The following is an 18,985-nucleotide window of genomic DNA, read 5'->3' as shown; positions in this document are numbered from 1 at the left end:
AATATTTTAGTGATTTATCAGATCAGATTATCATGAGACTTTTTTCATGTCCTGAAAACCAATCTTTATTAGTACAATTTCACAAATGCATCTACAGAACCAAGGCATTTTGTTGAAGCATATGTACCAACATCAGGAGTTTGAAATATTCTTCAACACGTGACTTTATTTTAAAATTTTTGAAATTTTGACTTTATTCCAAAGATGCAAAATAAAAACAAATCACAGAATTAATTTTTAAAACTGGACTAAAATCAAAAAGCAAAATTAGCAAAATATAAATTCCTCTGCTGGTGACTTTTCCTGTGTCACTATGAGATCTGCTGCAATGATCATCTGGTGTTCTGCTCATGTTCATGTTCCCAAGAGGATGAATACAAAAAAAAATGGTGCCATCATCATTTTTAAATCCAAATAAAAATCTGTGGTTCCTTGGTTTATACCTAGCCTGGTTTATGTTTGGTTAACAACATCTTGTCCTTGGCATAGTGAGCACATTAGCATGGTTTCATTGGCATTTGGCTAATCAGCTGTACATGTTCACAGAGACGGTATTATGGCTATAGACATTTGTTCTATTATGATTATTTATTCCTCAGATGGTGTTTGCAAAGCCATTCTAGCTGCAGCTGGACCAGCGGTGAAGGCCCAAGTGAAAGATGGTGAATAAAGATCCAGAAGTAATTTCTAAGAAACATATATTTAATAGCTTCCAAGTCATTTTGTCTCTTTGTTATTTTTTGTGCAGCAAAAGTGATCGGAGGATCAATTTTCCAAACCGAGGGAGGATCATTATCTTCCAAAGCCATTTTACACGTGAATGGAAAAACTGACGCAGGCCTCATTGAGAGGCTGGTGCGTGACCTGATTCTACATTGTGAGTCCTCTGGATACAGGTCCATCGCCATTCCTGCTATCTGTGCCGGTAAATATTGTGCCAGACAATATAACAGTCTAATCGTTGGTTTAATTAAATGTTTTTAAACTGTGTCAGTTAACACGACACCATTGTGCAGGTCAAGGTGGGATGAACGCTGGTGTCGTAGCTCAGGCCATTCTCCGAGGGGTTAAAACTGCTGCATCCTCCACTCCCTTACACTGCGTCACTGACATCCGAATCATCCTGATTGACAACATAGTCTTCTTGCTCTTCGGAGAAGAGGCGTTGCAGGTGTTTTCCACAGATGAGGTCGACAGAGGTGAAATAGCTTTCTTCTTTTTGTTGTTTTGTATTGTGTTATCAGGTTGTAGGGCAGAAACTTGGACTATGGGCAGAAAAAGTCTCTGGTTCGTCTCTGGTTCGACTCCACGGAGAGACAACAAAAGACGAACCTGGATTGATCTGTCCAAAAATCCAAGAGGATTCTCCCTACCCTGTCTAGTGCCCCTGAGCAAGGCACCTTACTCCCCCACCATCTGCTCCCCGGGTGCTGTACATGGTCACTCACTGCTCTGTGTGTCCTGCATCAGATGGGTCAAAAGCAGAGGTTAAATTTCCCTACCTGCATGAGTGTGCCTGTGCATGTCTGTGCATGTGTTTGGGACTAATAAATAAATGCATCTTAATCTTAATCTTTCTTGCAAAAAATGCACATTGACAGACACTGCACTGGTTGGTGGAGGGATGCAAGCACAGGAAGATGATTCTAGTTTCATCATTGATTGATTTGATTTTGATTTTTTATCCCAAAGTGTCACTGCCTCATGAACAACCGAATCCACAAAGGTCTGGGACCGCCAACCCCAGTATCATCAGTACCAGCTTCGAGACTCAGAAGTCTGTCTTCCTGTTCCTGGGTCTTTGTGGTAAGAACGTCTCAGATGCCAAGATGAAGCTGAAGCAACTGTATCAGGATCAGTGCTTGACTCAAACCTTCACGGCCGAGGAGGTGGGAAGCCTCTCGGAGGACGACATCATGTGTCTGCAGCAGCTGGTGGATAAGAAGGGTCTGAAGATTCAGTCTGTCCAGGGCAACATGACTGTGAGCGGGTTAAAAGATGGGGTGAAAAATGTGATGCAGATGATTAAAGAATATCAGTTAAGAGACCTCAGGAGACAGGTAATAGTCACGGAGGAAGAGAATTTGCACAGTCGTGTGGCCTGGTGCATCCTGGGAAGTAGTGGCAACTGGGACAGACTTCCCAAATCAGCCAATCACAGACTGGAACATAAAAACCTAGTGGGAGGCATAATGGATGAACAGAGCAGCCAGTGGACCGTGGATCTACAGAGGATGGAGGCCACAGGACAAGTAACTGGAGAGATAAGAAAAATAAAACGACTTGAGAATCGGCCGGGTGAGAGGATACAACTTGTATTCAGCTAACCCTAATTCATCAAAGTGTTCTTTGATTGAAAATACAATTTTTCAATTTTTTTTTTTCATTTTCCAGACTTCACTCTCCCTCTGTACTGGGACAACATGGCTGCTGGGGAGGATATGAAGGTAGTTACCCTGGAGGAGTCGTCTCCAGAGTACCGATCAGTGGAGCAGGCCTTCAGACGAACTGTTCCCACAGGCAGGATAAAGGTAGATGGTGTCCACATAGACAGATGCAGCAGCTACATTACCTTTTACATCATGTGCATTTATGCATCTTGTAAAGTCATATAAGCTTTACGTATATATCTGTAAAAGTTCAATTCATTCTTGTAATTGAAACATTATTTTCTTCACAATTTTTGCATTTATTTGTTTGTTTTTTAAGATCGAGCGTTTGCAGAATGTCCTCCTGTGTCGGGCCTATGAAGCACAGAGGAAACACATTTCTGATAAGAATGCACACATGGGCACCACAGTGGAAAAGTCTCTGTACCACGGGACGACTGAGGACAAGTGTGACTCCATCATGAAAACGGGCTTCAACCGGAGTTTTGCTGGACAAAACGGTGCAGATCTTTTTGTAATCATTGCTTCAGCAGTGAAAACAATGTCACCGTCCCCAAATAATGCAACATAGACATTTATCTGAGGACTGTCGTTGATTCAGCTATTGACAACATAGGTCAAACTTAAAGCAAGTGACACTATTTATAGATGTTTATTATACAGCATCACATAACTAATCGAAACCAAACGTACTCGATGAATAAAGGGAGGAGGTCTGGCCAGCCACTAGGGGGCAATCCAGATATTTTGGCTTCACTTTTAAGAAGCTCTCATTTCGTCCATTGTGTCCGTGTTATTGTTACAGTTTGAGGTGTTTGTTGTAAAGTCCATGTTCTCTCTTATTCTCAGCAACTCACTATGGGGAAGGAACCTACTTTGCCGTAAAGGCCAGCTACTCAGCCCAGCCCAAATACGCCAAGCCAACCGTTGACGGCTCACAGCGAATTTTCGTTGCTCGAGTCCTGACCGGCATCTACACTGAGGGCAGAAGGGACATGAAGGTGCCTCCTCCTCGTAACATCTTTCTGCCAAATGACCGCTACGACAGCGCGGTGGATAGAATGGACAACCCCAGCATTCACGTTGTGTTCCATGACAACCAAGCGTACCCAGACTACCTTATCACCATCCTGGACACGCAACTGCAGGAGGAGGGGCAGGGCACGCCAGCGAACCTGCCCCTTTCACGAAGTTCCACTTTACGAAGTACCCGTAATAAACTGCGGCGTCTCTTCAAGTGAGCCAGTTCCAAACACTGTCAGTAGTGTTTGCATCTTGTCGTAATCACATAACTTGTTAATCAGCTGACATCTCTCCTCTGTTCCTTTTAATGTCTTGAGTCTCAGATAGATGCAGCCCTCTGACAGCAGCAACCCCCTCAACAGCAAATTGTAGCTTAGAGTAATGTCGGCATATGAGCCTTTTTCCATGTGCCCCTTTTGAAATTGGAGCCCCTGCCCCTCTAAAGGAATTATGATGAATGATTTGGAGTTTGTTTTTAAAGCTTCTATGCACTTTAGCAGTTTCTATTAGAGTCTAAGCCTCAATAAAAGATGTTAAATCTCTGACAGTGAAGGAAACACTACAACTTGCATACCTGCGCCAAGTACTGGCTTTTTTAGACATTTGGGGCAGTTCCACTTGAATCACCCGCGCTTGTTGTGTTACCTCTGCAGAGCTTCCTAATAAAAATACTCAAAGGCAACTCCAGTCTGAGAATCTCATTATTTCAACTCTCCAGATGAATTTCCATCACAGGAACATGTCACAAAACCATGCAGGTGAGGATGTTTTATTGTTTTTGATGGTTGCATTAGTTCTGGTACACGTTTATATAAAGAGTTGTCAGAACACTAACTAAAATACATCACTTAAAATGTCTTTGTTGTTGCATAGCAGGGCTACATTTTCAAGTGGAAAAGTAAAAGTTGCATTAATCAGTATTTTGTAAATGAAATTTGAACATTAACATCGGTTAAGTTAATGCTAATGTTCACAGACAAATATCCAACTGAGCTTTTCAGCCTTTTCTTAGCTCATTATTTTTGGAACTTAAACATAGTTAACATTTACTATCTGATAAATCTAGGTCGTATCGAATTATTAAGACAATTACATATTTAGATATTTTGGGAGTAATTCAACTCCCCAGTAGAAATAAACCTGATTACTGCAGCTTTAAATTGAAGAAATAATCCTCATATGAAAACATTTGAGCTCCCAAATGGTCAAAAATACCAAAATTCACTATGATAGAACATTTTGTGTGGATCCACTAGTTTGTATCTCAAGCGACAAAACTATTTCAATTACCCCATTGTGTTATAAATGCTACCTGTTATAAACCTACAGACTATATTATAGGTTTATATTCTGGCTAAAATGTAGGTGAGTTAAACGATGTGGGACATCAGGGATTCTGTGGCGTCCCTCAGGGCTGGATGGTGATGGACGCCTGGCCGGAGACCTGCCTGAGAGCGGGACAGTCCAGGGTGACCATCACTCTGGTGGAGCCGCTTCTCTGGGGGATGAAGTACTCGGTCCAGGTCAGAGAGGAGCCTGCTGGGATCAGACTGAAACCAGGGAACATTCCAGTGTTAGCAATAAAGCCCCCAAAAAGTCTAAACAAGGAACCGAACATAGCTGTAAACAAGTCTTTACTACAACATGACTGATCACTTTACATACGCTTGCATTTGTTGTGGCTTTGCCTGAGAGCTCACCTGTAATATTTGGACTTGGGCGCCATGACCCCGGGTCCTTCCATGCGAATGTAGACGTCATCCAGGCTGAAGGTGAAGGGGTTTGTAAACTGGACCCTCGCCATCATCTCTTCATTGACTTTACCTCCACCGGATACCTGAAGTACACACAGGAACACAAACAACACAAACAATTGAACAAATTCAACCTAAAAAAAAGAAATAGATTTATGGGTAAACTTATTATTTCAGACCTCAACGGTGACTTTGGGGTTGTGCAGGGTGACCACTTTCATGGTGGTGACGATCTGGCCGGTCTCCTCGACCTTCCCAGTAAAGATGAAGTGAAGGTTGGCCTGTTCCACCAGATGCTTCATGTACTTCTTTGACTTGACGTCCACCAACTCCTTCACAGCTGCAGGAGGTAAAACCAAAACGCTGATCTCTGTTTTCCTATCTGGTGCTCTTATTAAGATTCCCAGATTTCTGAGGCAGAGGACTCACTACTGTTGGGTTCAATGGTCACTGAGGGCGTCCTGAACAGGAACTCAGAGCTGGTGACTCCGGTGTAATACACCACGTTGCCGCTGATGTAGGCTTCCACGGTTCGCCGCTGGTCACTGCGGTTGACGAACTCCAGGCTCAGCTCAAAGTCGTCTCCCACGCTGATCTCCATGGTGGGCAGGACCAGGTCCACGTCGGCCTCGGGAGGCTCTGACTTCTCTCGCTTGCAGCCGTACTCCTCTGCTTTCTCCAGCACGGTCCGCTCCTCTGCACTGCCTGTATTGGATGATTGAAACAAATGTAGAGGGATGAATTGATTCTCTGATCATCATCTGGAAGTTTTAATACTTTCTCCAGCTGCGTGTGGCTGCAGAGGGCGCTGTTGCTCAGTTGAAGCTACCTGGTGTTGCTTTGAGTGTGACTAAGTATATTCCTGTTCTGAGGTTAGATAAAGAGAATAAGAGGAGGTCACCGACCTTCAGGGAACTTGTACTGGTCGGTGATATCGCGACTGGTCAAGTCTCCGAGAGCTTTGGTCAACACCATGCGGCCGACGTGAGTCCGGTTCACTTTGACCGGCTCCATGGTCCCGTCTTTCCTCCGGGAGTAGAAGACCACGTCGCTGTTGACCTGTAGGAGGACAACACCACAAAACCTCAGGCTCCCCCCGGCAAAGGGAATCATACGTCTAGGGTGTGAAATAACCACTTTCCTAGGAGCTGCAGGCGGGAGCACCAGACTCACCTCGGCAAAGACAAAGGCAGCGTCGAAGGGGAAGCAAATCTGCCCATGCTTGATGGCCTGGACTGAGGCTGGACCACATCTGTACATGCCTGAATGAATCATGGAAGAGGAGTTTAAATATTGACCCTCAGTGGACTGTATTCAAAGCCAGCAGATATTTCACATCATCATCATCATCATCATCATCATCATCATCATGTACCATCACTGGTCTCCTGTGGCGTCGCATCCACAACTTGCCAGCCTCCAAAGCCCAGAGGGAGATCTGGCCTGGACATGTAGCACTCGTTCCAGCAGTGGTAGTTCCTGACAACCACAAACATCAGTTTACATATTTTCAGTAAAATTTCATGAATCATTATCTAAACTTGTCATCCTCATAGTTTTACTAGTTCTGTCTAAATGAGGTCATTAAAATCATACAGATTTCTCTACGGAAGCCTGAAGGTGTCCTGCTAATCTGATTGATTATGTTTCCAATATGGTTCATCCTCTGAGAAGCATGAATGTGCCTGATTAATGTCATTGCCAAATGAATGTTTGAAAATTTATTTTTAATACCTGAATATATACCACTAGACCACTAAATTAATAAAAGTGTTTCACAGATATTTTTGACAATTGCAGCCTCACCATCACCGGGAGATCAAAAATGTGTTAAAAAGGTAAAATGTCAAGGACGAGGTGGTACCAGATCGAGTCCCTGGTGCGGTTGCGGTCGATCCTGCCGTTCTCGTCCAGGATGATGTCGGTCGTCAGGTTTCCGTCGTTGTCGTGGGCCGAGTAGAAGTTTGTGACGACCCGGGATGGGATACCCAGACAACGCAGAACTGGGACACGGTGGAAAAACAGTTAACCAAAAGCAAGAGCGGAAATCAAGAGGTGGTTGATAATTGATTACATGGCCTGGTGTAAGTTTACTCAGATCAACGTGGCTCTTTTTAATCATTCAACTCAGAGGAAGTGGAGACTCACAGGTGTTGAAGACGGCGGCGTAGACCCAGCACTGAGCGTAGCAGACGGGCATCTTGCTGCTGGCGTAGCTGAGCAGGATGTCGGTGCTGCCGGTCCAGGAGGTGGGCGCCACGCCGTACGTGTAGTCGCCGTTCCAGTTCCCCACCAACACGCCATCGTCATCACGAGAGTTCAGCTGAGAGCGACAGGCGACAAATGAAATAACAGACAACACAGTTCTGCAATTTAGCATAACTTTTATCCTTTTCACTGAATTATCAAGTCATAAATACAAATTGATTTTTATTACATCATCAAACATCTCTTTATTTATAATGACATATGGTGATATAAATGTCATAATATTGTAAAATAAAAATAATAATAAACTTTATGTATTTATCCACTATTTCACCACATATGCCTGGAACAGTAAACAGTATAGTACAGCCTCCTATCAGTGAGTAGGATTACTGGATTAATCCCCTGATATGTCTGCAGAGGGCGCTGTTGCTCAGTAAAAGTTACAAACAATGTCCATGAGGCTTCTCTCACCATAGCAGAGGCCTTCCTGGTCACCTTGATGGGGTCTCCCCTGTTGGTGATGGGCATCTCACACCTGTCCATGATGTACAGGCAGGCATCCAGGACTCCATGGTTAAACTAAAGGGAAAGATTAGAAAACATTTAGTGGGTATAAAAAAAAGTCTTAAAGTCGTTGGTGAGTTTGTGTCCAACCTGTCCATAGTTCCAGTTTCTCTCCGAGACATCGTCGTAGGCACCGTGGTAGATGATCCCCATCTCAGTCATCACACACTCCTCCCTCTCTCTCTCGTCCTCCAGGAACACAGCGTCATCTGACAGAAGGTCGGGAGGATGTTTGTGAACATCAAGGTGAAATACAAGCAACAGGAAAGATGAGGTGAGGCCTGAAACCGACCTGCCACCCAGGGGTTGAAGAGGATGTAAAGGTCCCGGCTGTCCTCACGTGTCGTCCTGCGGATGCCGAAGGGCGTGGACACGGCGACGTACATGTGGTACTTCCCCACAATGCAGCTGGCCGTAGGAGTGACGCCCATGGTGACCGTGTTGCCGGACTTCTCTGTGACGCGGCCTTTCCAGGAGCTCTGACGATCCTTGGTGGGGAAGACGGGGATGTAGGTGCCCTTGCTGTACTGAGGGCTAGAGCCTGGGGGTCGGAGCAAAGTGACGGCATCAAGGTCAACGTGAAAAAGATTAGATCAAAACATACGGCACAAGGTAAACACTATATCTCAAGTACATAACAAGTTGCTGCACAAAAAGTATATAGAGAAATACAGGATAACAATTTAATAAAATTAAACACTTCCATGAGGTTGAAAGTTGGATTCATGTGCTATTAAGAAATAATTTGTCTGATTGATTGAGAAGGAGAGCCCTTCCCTCTCTACAGTCCACCGGCCTCACCGATGACAAACTCCACAGCGAACTTGTCCTTCGCGGCGTCGTAGGGACGGTTGAAGGTGACCTTGACCTGGAACTCCTGTCCCCGGCGGACGATGAGATTGTTTGTGTTGAAATACATGGTGTGGTGTGGTATTGTGTTGCCGTCGTCAGGCCTCTTCATCATGTCCACCCCGGTGATGTCGAGGAACTCTGCACACACAGAGGCGAGGAGGGAGGGAGGCTTCAAAATATTTTCATGACTAATTTTTCTCAATTATTTCTCATATTTCTTTTCCCCCTCCCCAGGGTTCATCAGTTATTCATTTGTTATTTTTTTTCAATTAGATTTTCTTCTATAATTAAATTTACCACATGTGCAAATGACATTGCGTCATAATAAATTCCTGTAACATCTGGTTATCTCCCGGTCGCTCTTTCACAATAAAGCTGCAGGAAGTCAGCGGAGTTTATCCTGTTTGGACGTCAATCATGTGTCAGTCATGTGTCAATCATGTGTCAGTCATGTGCAAAAGTTACTTTAAACTGTGTCACTGCCGGGAAAAGGACTTTATCTCCTCCAGCCAAGATGCACTGTGACATCTGTTCATCTCTATTTTAAACTTTCCATTTCCATCCATTAACACACAGTCTTTTTTCTGAGGGTAAATATACTACAAAGAAAAAATAAAATAAGATGTGTTAGCCCCGCCCCCTCACCGGTCAGAGGTGGAAGTCCTCTCGGGGTTCCGAAGTACTCAAACTCAGGGATGTCTGGGGAGTCGGAGTTGGCGCTGGCCATGGGAACTGAGGTGCGGCCGCGGCTCGTCACCTTGGGCCGGGGTCCAGAGGGTGGGGGGGGGGCCTGGGACGGAGCTGCGGTGGCACCTCGATCAGACATGGTGGCGCTAGTTCAGGGCGGATGATCCCTCTCAGGACTGGAAGAGGAGAAAGGACAACGTTTCCTTATCGTTTCTCACATATTTACTAAAAACAATATTACACACACCCCTCGACTTTGATGTCATGTCTGAAATGTGCTTGTACTCTAGTTTGTGTCTTTGTTGTTTGTTTGTGCAGTTTCTAAAGCATTCCAATGAAGCTCCACTCCTCTCTTCAGAATGTGTTTTCATGCTCATCTGCTTTACATCTGTGGAACAAGTGGAAACATTTGTGTGTGTGTGTGTGTGTGTGTGTGTGTGTGTGTGTGTGTGTGTGTGTGACTGAGTCCTCACCACTTTTATTCATGAAAGAAAGGTTTTCAAAATTGGAACGCCATTAAAGTAAAGCGAATAAAAAGTCGTCTATGAATGATGACATTTCCAATATGCTTTGAGAAGTACAAAGAGCAGTTTCAAAGACCTTTATGTAAAAAGTGTGTTTCCATTTGTGTTTCCATGTGTATTAATATGTGTGTTTGTGTGTTGGGCTGCACATGAGTTTCAGAGTCACTGCTCCTCCTGTGAGACGCTGGGTAAGAAAGTGTTCCTGGTTTATTTTCACTTCACAAATATTGTCTCGTGTCTTTGTGTTCGGGGACAGAGGAAGAGCAGTTTCAACACAGACCATTAATCACGTCTATTTAAAGACAAAGCTCAGCCTCACAGGGTTTTCTTTAGTGGGATGTCATCTTATCGTGAAGTTACATCTTCCTATTTATTACATTTTAAGTGTGAAGTAAAGTAGCAGAAAATACACTGTAAAATATCACATAGTAGGAGTACTGATGGTAGTTTTAACATGAGCTGTACTACTGTTAACCACAGTCCCAGTGGTAGTACAAGCTGTACTGTGGTTGTTGAACTTTCATTCTACTCATGTCACATAAAGGTTAGATGTAACTAAAACACAGTGTTTAAGTACACAGGACTTGAGTATTTGAATTCCTAGCTATTTCAATAGTTTTATAAGTAGTTTTTGATTAAAAAAAAAAGTACATATAAAAGTATAATAATGTCAAAGAATATGAGACATTGCTACTGATCAAACCCAGCAACATTAAAGTTTGACATTTTCTGAACGTGCTACAACAAAGAAGTGTTGCATCACTTCAAATAATAACACTATGGAAACATTTGCATTTATTTAAACTAACAAAGTCTCTTTTCGTCTGCTCAGTTGTCGCTGTGCTGAGCCGCAGAGAAAACACGCGTCAGCACATCTCAGCTGGAGTTGAAGGTGAAAACAGAGCGTTCACTGTGTGGAGTGACTCATTCAGACAAACTCCTGGTCCAGCACACGCCCACATTATGTAACACAGAGTGTTTCCACTCCTCGGGCAGGTGTTTGTAGCATCTCATGAAAACAGATGTTTGTGTGTTTAAAGGTTAAATCAGTCTGACCACATTCTTACATCATCATAACGACGGAACCCGTTTGGGCTGAAGGGGTTGAAGTCGTTTTTGGCTAAATGAGTCACAGTGAGAACACTGAGGGTCTTTGTTTGTGTTGGTTTTGATGTGTTCACACCGAGAACTCACTGTGTTTGTTTCATAACCAAAGGGCCAGGTAGTTTTTATTCATTCACGTTTATTGTTTTCAACTTTTTAGACTCTGTGAATGATTTTGGTGGAAATAAATTGTTTCCCTCAAACGACTCCCAACGAAACTCTGCTATTTGCATCTGGATTAACATGGCTATAACCAATTGTTCTTTTTATTAACTGCTTTTCTATTCTACTCCATTAAATTCCCTCAAACATCAGGATGATATTTCCAAAGTTCTTGTTTCATTTGAGAAGCAGGAACCTTCTGCTTTTCAACTTAGATAAACACGAATGGTTGTTTGATTGATAATCAAACATGTTGAAATTGTTGCTTTGTGATTTTCTGTCTCATCTCAAAATATTAAAAAAACTTTTACTAGTACAGATAAATAAGGAGTGAAAATTCGATCCCATTGAACACAACAGAGTATTTCATATTCTACAGTGTGGATTATTGTTACAGTTTCATGCTGTAGCTGTGAACCCCAAGCTTTTTAAAATGTCATATGATATAAAAGTAACTTGTACATGGGAATCTCACGAGTACAAAGTTTCCAAGGACATTTTTAAGAGTAAAAGTATATTTTCAAGTAACATAAAATGGAAATACTCAAGCACAAGTATGACCAAATTCTCATTCTAATCTAAGTTATTTTCTATTCGCTATAAACTTCCATGACTTATATGCACAGATGTGTTTTCTGACTCGACTCTGGTAAATATGCTGACACAGAAGAAACAGGTTTAGCAGCAGAGCGGAGCTTTTCAGTGCAGCAACAAATAAATCTGTTGGTTTCAAGCGTTGCACAAGAGCCGCAAAACATTTTTTAAATGACTCTCAGATGTATCAGCTAATTAATTTGCATCGTCACATCTGGAAGATATAAAGACGATGAAGTTACTGAACTTGTGAGGAATTCTGCTGCAGTAAAAGCCGTTTGCATCAAAGCAGAAGTTTTACTTACATGAGAGATGTTTGGATGCAGAAGAAACTGGAGAGAGGAGCTGCTGCTGGTTGGAGTCAGGCTGCTGCTGCTTCTCCGACCGGGACGCCCTCTGCTTCTGCTTATATACCCTGCAGAGTGTGTGTGTGTGTCTGTGTGTGTGTCTGTGTCTGTGTGTGTTTAAGACCTCTGCAGGGAAACAGTGTTGTCGTGGTCAGTCCAACTTGGGAGCAGGATGTGGAATCTACCATCTCGGCACAAACCACAGCTCGATGAGGCTCGGACAGAAAGTCATGGACCACAGCTGTCACATGGGACACACACAGACACACACAAGGACACACACTTATTATGATTAAATGATTGCTTTCAACTTATGCAATATCGATTGATTTTTTTTCTTTCACAACCGCTGGATGAATTGCAATTAAAGTTCACAGATGTTCATGTTCTCCTCCGGATGAATGACGGGGACATCCAGAACACTTTGGGGTCAATCCCATCAGACATTAAGCTGCTGAGTCCATCCTGGTGAAGAAAGAACAGTTGTCTGTGAATTTGTGTAACATGTGTAATGTGTTAATTTAGATTTGCTGATTCTTCATATTTATCTTGCACCCAATTCCGCGGCTGCATCGTTTGTTCACAGCCGGAGCTCCGACTGATTCTATTTGTGATGTTTGTTTATTCTTTGTATTTCTGCTCATTTTAGTGTTTTAATTCCGTCTCTTTGGTCCCAGGTGTGTTCGATGCCGATCCCCTCTGACGGTGATGTGGTTTGTCGAGTCTTGTGTGGTTTATTAAAAGTGTTAGTTTCGGTTTTTGTTATCGTCGGGACACACCCAGTGTGTGTGTCGGGCTCCGGTCAGTGAACCACTGTTTGTCCTCTCTTCTTCTCCTCTGGGTTTATTTATGGTTTTGGGTTTAATTCTAGATCAAAAGTGAATTATGCAACAAATGATTCGTAGGGACTCAATACTTCTTTTGACTTTTACTGTTAGTAGTTTAGTTTAGCTCACACAACATAGAGTAGATACATAGTATAAGTATGTGTGGTATGTGGTATAGAAACCAGTAAACAAACTACACCCAAAAATATATAGGTTGTATATAAGTATCAAAGAGAAAATGTGTTATTAGTATAAAATGTTAGTTTCATTGGTGGAGGATATGAAGCAGGAATCTCCACAGAACACAAAAATAAACTAATTAAGAGAAAATAACAGTTTGAGTTAAAACATCTTTCACTTTGAGTATTGGTTGTACTTTTACCACAACCGCTGACACGCCTCTTTCTTACTGAAACCACTTTCTACAGTCGCTCTAGCTTGAACACTTATTTTCCATAGTGGCCCTGACACTCTGTTGAAGCACAATAAAGAGCAACCACACCGGGCAGAAGATTCCCTTCTTGCTCATTTCATACCACCAAACAGATTTTCCATCTAACATAAATACAGTTTCATTCCCCTTTAAAGGCCGAGAGGATGTGCACTCCATGAGCACTTATCGTCCTGATGACCAGTTCACAGCAGGAGCAACGAATCAGCCAATGTGCATGATGTATAAAGTATATGGATTCAGAGCAGTAGTCGTTCAGATGTCACACAGCCTCATGTTTGGAGGGAGGAGCTGCTTCAGGGAGCCCAAAGTCAAAAAAGTGCCTCATTTGACATTTACAAAAAGCAGCACATCGTGGTAACACTCACCAAACACTTACCAGACCTCAATAACGGCACCAAATCAATACGGCTGATTCACTCCTTTCCATAAACAGGGTTTGTTTTTAATCAACCCTGAAGGAAAGGGTGAATCATGAAGGAAGTGATGTAATGTGTGTTCATGGTCCCGGGCTGGACGGGAGGACGTGTTGCACCGTGTCACGCAGCCAGGGTTGAGCCGCTCGGCCGAGGAGCGGCGACAGCAGGCGGCTGCGACCACATGGTGACGGGTTCTGGCTCCTCACACAATGCAACGCCTGTTATAGCCGCAGAGCTCATCAATCACCAGCGCGTTGGTGTCGATTTGGCATTTACCCATTTACACGTACACCCAAAAAAACACCACAAAAACAAATCTGAACCAACAACAACTACAGACGTCAACTTTTCACAGAACTAACGTAAAGTGAAAATCTGTACAAAGGGGAGGATCCAGGAACATTTGAATCCTTTTCCTTTACATTGTGAAATGGGACGTTTCTTTAATTCATTTTAAAGATGAAAAAATACAGACATATCTAGATGACTGATATTTATGAGTTGGCTTATTGCACTATTTGAGTTTTGAGCTGAAACCCTAAATAACTTAAGTTCAACGTCTGGAACCTTATCTGACACCACTGGATTCAGTTTGTATGAAGACTTTTCCACTTTGTTAAGAGCTGTGTTTTAAATGTACACTCTCTCTGCCGTTTCTTCACATTGTGCTTCAAACCACACGTTTAAATTAGCTTGCATCACTTGGCCTGTGGGGAAAGGAAACAGAAGTGCCACACGTTCACCACAGGACAGTGTAGTGAGCTCTGCAGGGCTCATCACCAAGCCTGCACGCGTTCCAGAATGCAAACACTTGTTCTATATGTGAAACGTATGTGAATAAATACCTGCATTGTGCATGTAGGCACCAGTGTGTGGTCGGTGTGTGTTTTTGCAAACATCTTCAAACTGTGTCACAAAAGCTGCCGTGCCCCCTCTAAACTTCCTGTCATCTCACAGACGTTGGGAAACCACAGCTTGGTCACGTGACGTGGCGAGTCTTCCACTTTCCGTCTCCGGTTTGTGCAGCACCAATCTTCGCTTTGGATGAAAGCAGCATCGGGGTGTTTCTCTCCTCTGTTGCAATGACGCCGAAGAAGTTCTTTCTGTGAAAAGACACACAGAAACCAAAAAGGGGAAGAGGAAGAGCAAGAGGAAGTGCTGGGACGGCGAGGTGATGGATACCACAGAGGAGAACTGCAGTCTAATCGCTGCTGTGCCGAATGGTGGTGAGTCTTTTTGTTGAGCTCTTCTTTACGTGTTTAGTTCTGACATAAATTTGAAGCTACAGCAGAAAACACAAGGATCTGATCGTATGTTGAGGTATTAGAGCTTAAAGGGAAATTTACAAGTATCTGCTTATTGAGGTAAAACAATTAAGTATGAATTCATGTTCAATGACTGATTGTGTTCCATGTGTGTCTTCTGTGTCATTCAGCTTATCCGGTGCTCTGCACTGAGGAAGTCCTTCTCCCCTTCTTCTCAGATGAGAGTCTGCCGGCTGCCATGGCCTCACACCTGCCTCCAGCTCTCCCAGAACTTAGACTGGTCCTGCTGGGCAGGAAAGGAGCCGGGAAGAGCGCGGCGGGCAACACCGTACTGGGAGGAGTGGGAGGCTTTGAGAGCGGGAGGCCCACAGAGGAGTGTGTGAAAAGGCGAGCAGATGTGGCGGGGAGGAGAGTCACGGTGGTGGACACCCCGGGGTGGGAGTGGTACTACCCTCTCAACAGTACCCCCAACTGGGTGAGGAGGGAAACCCTGCGGAGCGTGTCGCTGTGTCCTCCTGGACCCCACGCTGTGCTCCTGGTGGTGCGCTCCTGTGCCTCAGTGACTGACGCCTACATCCAGGAGATGGAGGAGCACCTGGAGCCTCTGGGAAGTGAAGTTTGGGAGCACACCATGCTGCTGTTCACCAGGGGAGACGAGCTGGGCCTGACCACCATGGAGCAACGGATCCTGACCAGCGGCCCGGCGCTCCAGAAGCTCGTCCAGAAGTGTGGGAACAGATATCATGTCGTGAACAATCTGAGGAGAGCTGATGGGACGCAGCAGGTTCAAGAGCTGATAAGGAAGCTGGAGCAGATGGTGGAGGAGAAGACAGACGGCAACAGTCATCTGGAGATGGACAGTTCGGTTCTGTTGGGTTTGGAAGCAGACGGCAAGAGGAGAGCCAGAGAGAGGAGGAAGAAGCAGAGGCAGATGGAGGCCCAGATGCAGAGAGGAACCATCAAAGCTGCTCTGATGAGTGAGTTCTTCAGGCTGACTCATTCATTTGATTTCATAATTAAGCTCAGGCAGTGTTCGGTGCCATGTGGTTTGATACAGATTGTCAAAAACATGCAGAGTATATAATATAATATATGCAAAAATGTAATCAACATTTTTATAGTAATCAAGTGGATGATTTGAAACAACATTTTTTTAAAGCCTCATTTCATTACCAGTATGTTTGAATTAATTTATGTGCCTCCATTTTTTAAGAAATCCCAGCTAGATATATTTTATCAGGAGGTGGTGGAGCCCAAAATAGTGATAAAAGGAGGACGACTATTGCACATGAGCTGAAACAGTTTTGTGAACTGATGTTTAGTAGATGTTTATAGGCCGAGTATAGATTCAATAGAAGTAATTTGTTTCCTTCACTTTGCTCCTGGCAGGCGATGGTCCTCAGGGCTCCGAGCTTGACGCTCATCACTCGTTCTCCAAAGCTCCCCGACGTTTACACGAGGTCAGGCTGGTTCTGCTGGGGGAGCGTGAAACCGGAAAGAGCTCCGCTGGGAACACTATCCTCGGCCGAGCAGGCTTCTTCCAAGCAGGGGGGGTAACAGAGGAGTGCGTCCGTCGACAAGCAGAGGTGGCCAAGCGGCTGGTGACGGTGGTGGACACACCGGGCTGGGAGGCCGGTGTGGCGGGGGCCACGCCGGAGAGGATGAGGAGGGAAATCATCAATGGCGTGGGGCTGTGTCCGCCGGGGCCCCACGCGCTCCTGCTGACCCTGAGAGTGGACACTCTGGTGAGTGCAGGACATGTGAGGGAACATCTGAAACTGCTGGGCGAGGGCGTGTGGAGACACACAATCCTGCTGTTCACCCACGGCGATCAGCTCCGAGAGGGGCTGGATTTTGAGCAGCACATCCAGGGTGGGGGCAGGGACCTGCAGTGGCTGATGGAGAAATGCAGGGGCAGGTACCATGTCGTGAGCAGTGCAGACGGAGGAGGAAGAGGAAGTGGAGTCTCCACTACGGTGACAGAGCTCCTGGAGAAAGTGGAAAAGATGGCGACAATGAACAGGTGCGAGGCTTTCTCAAGTCTGGTTCAGGACGTCAGAGACCTGAGTCGACAGAGGAACGAAAAGGTCAACCAGCGCCTGAAGGAGATGGGAGATAAGATGCTTCGTCAGGAGCTGGAGCTGAAGAATGTGAAAGAGAGGGAGATGAAGAGCATCCGGTGGTTCTTCGATTGGAAGAGGAAGGGGAAATCACCCGGGAAGGCCAACGTTCAAAGGGAAGAAGAGGAGGAGGAGGAGGAGGAGGAGGAGGACAGGAGGATGGGTGAAAGGAAGCAGGACTTCGGAGAGCTGGAGGAGAGGATGCGTTGGCTGACGGAGGATAAAGAGAGAGAAGTACAGGATCTGAGCATCGAAAACGAGAGAATCCGCGTCGCGCTGATCCAAAGTGGACGAGAGAGAGACGAGGCGACGCTTAACCTGGAGCTGAAAGAGATAGAGGTCGAGGAGCTGACAGAAAGAATCGACGAGCAGCAAGCCAAGTTACTTGACCTTGAACGTGCCGGCGTGGACAAAGAACAAGAGAGAAAGAGGAGGGAGGACGCCATTAGAGCGAAGGAGCAGGAGTGGAGAAAGAAACTGGAGGAAACTGTGGAGCAGCACAAGAGAGAAGAATCAGAGTGGATGGAACAAGTCGAATCTTTCAAAGCAGAAATGGACGAGACAAAACGACACTGTGACAATGTTCTCGAGAGGAAAGAGAAGGAGGTGACAGAGCTGGAAGAGAAACTAGAAGAGATGGAAGTTAAACTGTTTGAAAGAGATGAAGAGGAGGAGGAACTGAGGAAGAGAGCTGCAGATGAAAAACGGTTCAGTGTGAAAGAAAAGGCAGATGAGATGGAAAAGGTCAGACAACAGCATGAAAATGAAATAAGAGACATGAAAGAACAAACCCGCAGAGAAATTGAAAATCTGAAAAAGCAGTTTTCAAAAGAAAATGAGGAATTTGTGAAAGCCAAAAAGCAGGAGATAGAAGAGCTGGAACAGAATTATCACAAACAAATAAGAGAAACACTGCAAGAAAATGAAAAAGAGAAAGAAACGATTAATTTAAATCACATTAAAGACGTGACGCAAAAGATTCAGGAGAAAGACAAAGAAATGGAAGTTTTAAAACGGCAGCATCAGGAAGAAATTAACAACATGGAAAAACTAATGGAGGCCACGAGGGAAGAACAACAGAGGGAGATAGATAGAAAAGTGAAGGAAAAAGAGGAGGATGTAGAAAGAGTGCAACAGCAAATAAGAGACATGGAGGAAGAAAGAAAAAGAGAAAATGAAGTGCAGAGAGAAAAGTTTGCAAATGAAAGTGAGAAACAAATGCAAGAGAGAGAAAGACAGATCAGAGAGTTACAACTAAAGTTTACTGCCCAAATAGAAGAGAAGGAAATAATGAATCGAGAAAATGAAAAGTGTCTTTTGGAAAAACACTTGAACCAAGTCGAAGAAAAAGTGCGAGAGAGTGAAGAGGAAAAGGAGAGATTTGAGAAAGAGATGGAGAAACGGGTGGAAGAAAAAGAAAAGGAGATTGAAGAGAGGAAACTGAAAGTAGGAGAACTTAAGACTAAGCTGCAACAAGAGAAAGAGAAAGAAATGGATTATTTAAATTACAAGAAAGAGATAGAACAAAGAATGAGAGAAAAAGAAAAAGAAATTGAGGCGATGAAGCTGAACGTTGATGAAATGAAGGAGAAACTGCAACAAGGGGAAGAGAAAGAAACGAGTTACAAGAAAGAACTGGAGGAAAGACTGGAAGAAAAAGACACAGAAATAGAAGGGATGAGAGAACATTC

General features: G+C 44.2%; 3 protein-coding genes across 3 annotated transcripts in view; 2 read left to right on the top strand and 1 right to left on the bottom strand.

Moving 5' to 3' along the window:
- The first annotated feature begins 1,700 nt into the window (after positions 1–1,700).
- On the top strand, positions 1,701–4,086 carry LOC133950299 (protein mono-ADP-ribosyltransferase PARP14-like). The gene is made up of 4 exons (XM_062384550.1): positions 1,701–2,298; positions 2,395–2,531; positions 2,710–2,890; positions 3,240–4,086. Exons 1-4 carry the CDS (start codon positions 1,830–1,832, stop codon positions 3,629–3,631), a joined length of 1,179 nt encoding a protein of 392 aa, XP_062240534.1. The 5' UTR covers positions 1,701–1,829; the 3' UTR covers positions 3,632–4,086.
- An 80-nt stretch (positions 4,087–4,166) lies between these two features.
- On the bottom strand, positions 4,167–12,399 carry f13a1b (coagulation factor XIII, A1 polypeptide b). The gene is made up of 15 exons (XM_062384430.1): positions 12,171–12,399; positions 9,440–9,657; positions 8,744–8,932; positions 8,235–8,483; positions 8,033–8,151; positions 7,850–7,957; positions 7,316–7,490; positions 7,032–7,170; positions 6,543–6,646; positions 6,341–6,429; positions 6,073–6,226; positions 5,597–5,872; positions 5,347–5,507; positions 5,114–5,250; positions 4,167–4,963 (listed from the first exon to the last, which is right to left on the bottom strand). The coding sequence occupies exons 2-15, from the start codon at positions 9,618–9,620 to the stop codon at positions 4,822–4,824; spliced, it is 2,223 nt and encodes a 740-aa protein (XP_062240414.1). The 5' UTR covers positions 9,621–9,657; positions 12,171–12,399; the 3' UTR covers positions 4,167–4,821.
- Positions 12,400–14,984: 2,585 nt separating this feature from the next.
- Positions 14,985–18,985, top strand: part of LOC133950298 (trichohyalin-like) — a 6,810-nt gene continuing 2,809 nt past the window's right edge. The window contains 3 exon segments of the mRNA XM_062384549.1: positions 14,985–15,135; positions 15,345–16,151; positions 16,564–18,983. Coding sequence (XP_062240533.1) covers positions 15,084–15,135; positions 15,345–16,151; positions 16,564–18,983 — 3,279 coding nt within the window. The 5' untranslated portion in view covers positions 14,985–15,083.

The sequence above is a fragment of the Platichthys flesus genome, chromosome 24, assembly GCF_949316205.1.
Source record: "Platichthys flesus chromosome 24, fPlaFle2.1, whole genome shotgun sequence".
Lineage (NCBI taxonomy): Eukaryota > Metazoa > Chordata > Actinopteri > Pleuronectiformes > Pleuronectidae > Platichthys > Platichthys flesus.
The sequence above is the reverse complement of the archived record's forward strand: the minus strand, read 5'-3'. Positions and strand labels throughout refer to the sequence as shown.